This window comes from Rattus rattus, chromosome 3, assembly GCF_011064425.1.
Source record: "Rattus rattus isolate New Zealand chromosome 3, Rrattus_CSIRO_v1, whole genome shotgun sequence".
NCBI classification, from domain to species: domain Eukaryota; kingdom Metazoa; phylum Chordata; class Mammalia; order Rodentia; family Muridae; genus Rattus; species Rattus rattus.
Genome location: NC_046156.1, coordinates 103,037,715 through 103,044,073, shown reverse-complemented (window position 1 = coordinate 103,044,073; position 6,359 = coordinate 103,037,715). Strand labels below are relative to the sequence as shown.

Genomic DNA, 6,359 nt, shown 5'->3' with positions numbered 1-6,359 from the left:
AAGGTAAGCCTGGGCTACTTACAAACACCAATCAACCAACCAAATTACCACTTAGTAGGAGGGGGATTAAAAGTAGTGGGGGTAGGGCGGGGGCTGGAGAGATGGCTCAGTGGTTAAGAGTACTGACTGCTCTTCCAGAGGTCCTGAGTTCAATTTCCAGCAACCACATAGTGGCTCACAACCATCTGAAATGGGATCCTATGTTCTCTTCTGGTGTGTCTGAAGACAGCTATAGCATACTCATATACACAAAATAAATAAATCTTCAAAAAAATTGTAGTGGGAGACAAGATGGTAGGGGTATGAATGTGTGATTATGATTGAAATATATTATGTACATGTATATAAATAATGAACATCATTATTGTATACAATTAACATGCCAATAAAATTACAATTAAAAATTATTTGTACAATTTGAAAAAACAAAAGTTGTATTTAGTGCTGTGGGTATAGCTATCTTAATGGTAGAAGTGCTTATCTGGCATGAATAAAGCACCAGGTTAGATCTTCAACAGTATACACTTGCAGAAAAGCTATTTATTTATTTGTTTGTGTCTTTGTATGTGATGAGTTTTCTTTTAGGTTTATTTATTTTATATGTATGAGCCCTTTTGTCTGCATGAATACCCTGTGCACACCCAGTCTCTTAGGAGGTGCTGGGAACCCAACCTAGGTTCTCTGCAAGAGCAACAGTGTGCTTACTCTATGAACGATCTCTCCAGCCCTATAATTGCATTTCTTACTTATATGTGCCAACATGGAGGTTAGAGAACAACTTTTTGAAGCCTTTTCTCTTTTTCTATCTTTCTGTGAGATCAAACTCAGGTAGTCAGGCTTGCAAAGTTCCTTTATCCACTGAACCATCTCACCAACTTAATTTTCCTAATCTTTAGAGAGATTAATGTTCAAGGATACCCCAAGATTTGCCTGCTGTAAGCTTGCTCTCCGTTTGTGAGTTTGAGAGTGAGTTCCAGGACAGCCAGGGAAACCCTGGGAAACCCTGTCTCAAAACAAAACAAAGAGCACAAATTACTATAAGGCCTGCAGGAGATAATCAAGGGTAAAATCTCATTGGCGTGTCATTCTGTAAAGTTTTATTGTTAACTGTAATGGAATAGCTGGATCTTCTTCACTGTCAGGCCTGACTTGCTCAGTGGAGTTCGGCTTCTAAGGATTGAAGATTTCTGTTAACAGGCAGTTCAACAAATGGAATCCTAAGCATGAATTAGAAGCCAACTCCAGGAGTCTCCACTACATCTAGCTGTGTGACTCACACAGCTAGTTCCTCAACTCTGCATTATACGACTTCAGCAATGAAATAAATATACACCTCAACCTTCAGCGACTCCTTTGGCAGTATAAATATGTCCCTTCGGATGTGACTAACATCTTTCCTGGATGTCTCTAGCAACAGACAACAAAAATCACTGATATCCTAGCCAGCCGGGCCCATTCCATAGGTCAAGCTCTTACAGGCTTTTCAAGACGATTAAGCCCCCTTTTTTTAGATCGGTTCACAAATGCTAACAGAGGCGAAGGTTTTCTCATCTTACCCTTCGCTCGCCTCTGTTCACAATTTAGGCACTTGGGCCTTGAACCACTACATCTCTTCTTAAAACATCTTCATTTTGGCACTTGATGCTCAAACTATGATGACACGATTTAGGTGAGTCTACCCCAACGAGTGAAAGGCCGGTCTGGCGAGAAGGGGCAGAAAGGCTGCTTCTAGAAAGGAGGTGGCGAAAGCGTCATTGGCGGTCTTCCCAGGCACTCGGCACTGGCAGGACCGGCAGAGCCAACTCATAATCCGCCGCTCCGCAGACCCGACCGGCCTCCGCGTTCCCGGCAGGCTCCGGTGCATCGAGGGTGGGGAGAGCGGGTCACCGCGCCTGCGCGTTGGAAGGTGTGACCCGGGTGGGAAAGCCCTCCGAGTCCGCCATTTTGGCTGCCTCTGTCGGTCTTTTCAGTTACCACGTGAACCGCCGACGGAGACCCGTGAGGGGGGAGGTGGCGGCAGCGTTAAGTGAGAAAGGGGGAAAAGGAGGAAAAAAAAAGGAGGGGAAGGGAGTGTCAGGACAGGGTGGTGCGGCGACACGGGAGGCCTAGTGGCGGCAGAGTGGAGGTTTCAAGGCTGAAGTGAGCTCGGAAACGGCAGTGGCGGCGGGCGGACAGACGGACTGACCGAGCCGGGTGGTGGCGGGAGCCGCGGGAGGAGCCGGAACCATGCCGGCCGTGAGCCTCCCGCCCAAGGAGAACGCGCTCTTCAAGAGGATCTTGGTGAGTGTGAAGCTGAGAACGGGCGGCGGAGAGCGTCTCACTGGTAGCCGGGCCTGTCAGTCCCGAGCCCGGGCGGGCGGGCACCGAGCCACCCCGCGGGGACCCCACCTTGGTTGTGCTGGCTGGCGGAGCGCATTCTTTCGTCTCGCCCCGGTGGCGCCCACCTCCGTCCGCGCGCCGCGTATCGCGGGCTTCGGAGGCCTCGGTTCCGGACTAGGCCCCGACTCCCCGGCTTCCACACGGCTGCCTTTTACCCTCCTAGAACGAAGGGAGGAGCAGCCTGGCCTTGAGCGGGGCAGCGGGCCGCACCGGCCGGGAGTCGCGGCCCGCTCGGGACAGGGATCCTGCTGGCTGGTCGGGGTGGCACCCTCGGGAGGAACAGGTGGTGTGGCTGAGGCAGGACTCATTCATTGCTTGAACGCGCTTCTCCCTCCACGGCCCGTCCCTCCCTCTTCCTCTCCACCTGGGATTCACCTGTCCCCGCCCGGCCGGGGTCACTGTTTGACTCGAAAGGATGGAACCGCGTAGAGGCGAAGGGTACTCTGTCATTACCATCTAGTCACTTGCATACTTGGTCCTGCAGCCCCTCGGTTTCGGGGAGTGGGAAAAGAAACATTTATTTCTTAGTTTGAGAGCAGAACGGCCCCACCCCGTCACCCTTCTTCGGAGGTGGGACTCATTTCTAGGGGGCGGTCCGGTAGGAAGTTTTAGTACAGACTACCCCCTCCCCCTTACTCTGAAGTTTTTAAAACAGCGGTGCAAAAACTTAGCAGGAGATAATATAAGAGTCTTCCTAGATGGATCTTGACGCAATCTCAAACTCATTCGGTTGCTTCTGATGTTGATGTTTGTAGTTTGCATAAAAATACGGGCTGTGATACTTTTATGGGTATTGGATTGAAGCTGTTTACATTGTAAACTATTCCCTGCAGTATGGGCGCTGACATTAATACATTGTAGCACTTTTTGTTGTTGTTAATATGAGGGTAGCTTCTTTTACACAAACTTTTTTTGTGTGTGAAAGAATTAACTGTATTTGCCAAACTTGACTTGAATTTTGGAGCATGTGTTTATTAGCCTTTTTGATTGCAGTTATAATTCATTTGCTTGATAAAGAAATAAGGAGATCTAGTTGTTTTTTTGTTTTGTTTTGTTTTTTTTTTTTTTAGCCATTTATGGGCTCAGTGGTTAAAAGCAGTCACTGGCTGTTCTTCCACAGGTCCTGAGTTCAGTTCCCAGCAACCACATGTTGGCTTACAACCAACTATAATGGAATCTGATGCCCTCTTCTGGTGTGCAAGACATTCAGGACATACAGCACTTATATACATAAAATATACTTATATACATAAAATACATAAATAAATCCCAAATAACCAGTTAAATTGAGGTAATTGATTTTACAGAAATATCCATGTTATGTTGTAGGTTAATCAATTTGTGTTGAAAACGTATTATACAGTTATTACTTCCTGTACTACTTAATGGCGTTTTATTTTCAGACCTTTAGAAGTGTAAGTGGATTTGTAGCATAGATTTGTTTTCAGTGTTCTGAGACATAACTCTATAGCTAGGCTGGACTGGAACTCTTGGCAATCATTCCACTTCAGCATCCCAAATGCTGGGATTACAGATGGGAACTACTACGCATTCTTGTGACATAGGTCTATAATGGTTTATTTTTTATTTATGTGTGGGGAGGTCAGAGGGCAACTTCCAGGAATTGGTTCTCTCCTTCCATCATGTGGGGGTTCCTGAGATTAAACTCAGGTCATCAGATTTGGCAGCAAAAGCTGGGCTTAGTATTGTCTTCCTTTAATCCCAACACTTTGGAGGGGTAGGTAGGCAATATTTGTGAGTTCGAGGCCAGCTGGCTCTAATAGATCCAGGAAAGTAAGATAAATAGTGAGACCCTGTTCTTGGGAAAAAACAAAACAAAACAAAAAATAGGAACAGATTTGGCAGCAAGTGATTTTATTCACAGAGCATCTCACCAGCTAAAGAACAGTTGCTGTTATTATTTCTGTGCTTTAGCATGTGAAGCAGGTCATCCATCTGAGTTATACCCAATTATCTTAAAAGTGATGTGTAGGTAGAACTATATAGCATAGTTTCCTTTCAGCACTTACCCATCCTGCCCCCTTGCCCCCCATTTTCCCTCTTATTCTCCCTTATAATGCTGGAGGTTGAACCCTGTGCTAAATACAAGGAGAGATATGCTCCTAACTCTCTGTTTATACTGACTAGGGAAAAGCCCCACAAAATCAAGAGTACCAAAATATACTTACCCAAACAAAAGAAAGCTGTGAACTTATGCTTCACTCTTAGGAGTAAAGACATTGCCTTGTATAGGTGTAACGTGATTAACAGTTTTTTTCCCCTGGGCTGGAGATATGGCTCAGAAGTTAAGAGCACTGACTGCTCTTCCAGAGATCCTGAGTTCAAATCCCAGCAACCACATGGTGGCTCATAACCATCTGTAATGAGATCTGATGACCTCTTCGGATGTGTCTGAAGACAGCTGCAGAATACTTATATATAATAAATAAATCTTAAAAAAAAAAAAAAAAAAAAAATACCCCAGTTTTTTTCCCCAAATATTCAAAATTTCCAACTGTTAATGACCACCCTTTTATTGTTTTGTTTTTCTCTTTTGAGACAAGGTCCTACTTTGTAGTTCAGGTTGGCCCCAGTTCTTGGTATTCCACCTGCCTCAGCCTTCTAGTACTTGGGTGGCAGATGTGAGCCACTATGCTGAGCAGAATCAACTGTGTGCCTATGTACATGCTCATGCTGGAATTGACTCCAGGGCTTTGAACATTGCTAGGCAAGTGTTTTTTTTACCACTGAGTAGTATATATTCTCTCCTCTAAAACTCACTCTTTTATTCTTTTTTGAGAGAGCCATAATGTTACATACAGTTTGAGAAATAAAGCAAATATTCTTTGTATACTTTACCTACTTTTCCAAATTAGTATCTTACAAGTCTTAGAGTTGATTGTAATATTGTTAGTGTTTACCAGTTTTACTCATATTTCCCAAGTTTTGCTTGTAGTTGTGTGTTTACTTCTCTGCAGTGCTATTACACATAGGTTCTGTCCCTACAGTTAAGATGTAAGACAGTTCTATGTAAACACAAAGGAACCTTTTTAGAACCACAACCACCTGTGCCCTTCCCATCCTCTCTACTCTCACTTTCTAGCAATCATGACTAATGTGTCTCTTACTTACAGAAAAAAAATATTTACTAAGTAGAATCATAAAATATAGAACTTACAGATTGGTATTTCTTCCATGCAGAAGAATTTCCTTGTGGCTCACCTAGTTTTCACTTGTATCAGTAGTCTGTTCTGTTTTATTGCATAGTAATATCCACATTGTAGATTTAGTAGGGTTTGTTTAACCATTTGTAGAATAACGATTCTTGGTAGTGATGGGACAGAATCTTTAATTTTATTGCTAAAATCACAGTACAAAGGGATTTATTATTTTAAGGCATTTTATTAATTGTGCATGCATGTGTTTGTGAATGCTGTAGATGCCTTCCTGCCAAGGCACACATGTATAGGTTAGGAAACAGAAACTACCATGTGGGTCTCAGAGATTAAATTCAGGTTTTCAGAGGACAAGCACCTTTATTCATTGAGCCAGTTTGCTAGCCCACTAAAGGATTTATTGTGATAAGACATAAACAAGAAAAGTGTGTAAATCACTAAATGAAAGAAAAAGAGATACAATGTTTTTATTGTTGACTGGCATTAGGAATAAAGAAAATGTTACCAAGTAAAGTAATAGTTTTGTTTCAAAATTGCATCTGTTAGAGTTTTTATATTGTTAGCTCTCTTGCCTCCCTCTTCCTTCCTTCCTTCCTCCCTCCCTCCCTCCCTCCCTCCCTTCCTTCCTTCCTGACAGGGGTAGGGATCATGTCTCACATGGTTTTGATTGTCCTACAACTCACTGTTTAGACCAGAATGGACTCAGTTGTTTGCCACCACTTGATTTTTAAGCTTTCTCCCACCTTTTTTCTGGTCTGGTAAAGGAAAAGTTGGGTATACTCCAGTGATAAACCAAGTGTTGGT

General features: G+C 43.7%; 1 protein-coding gene across 1 annotated transcript in view; it reads left to right on the top strand.

The window, feature by feature from the left end:
- Positions 1 to 1,997: 1,997 nt before the first annotated feature.
- The window catches only part of Naa15 (N-alpha-acetyltransferase 15, NatA auxiliary subunit), a 61,694-nt gene continuing 57,332 nt past the window's right edge, over positions 1,998 to 6,359 (top strand). The window contains exon 1 of the mRNA XM_032898436.1: positions 1,998 to 2,280. Coding sequence (XP_032754327.1) covers positions 2,227 to 2,280 — 54 coding nt within the window. The 5' untranslated portion in view covers positions 1,998 to 2,226. The remainder of the gene's footprint in view (positions 2,281 to 6,359) is intronic.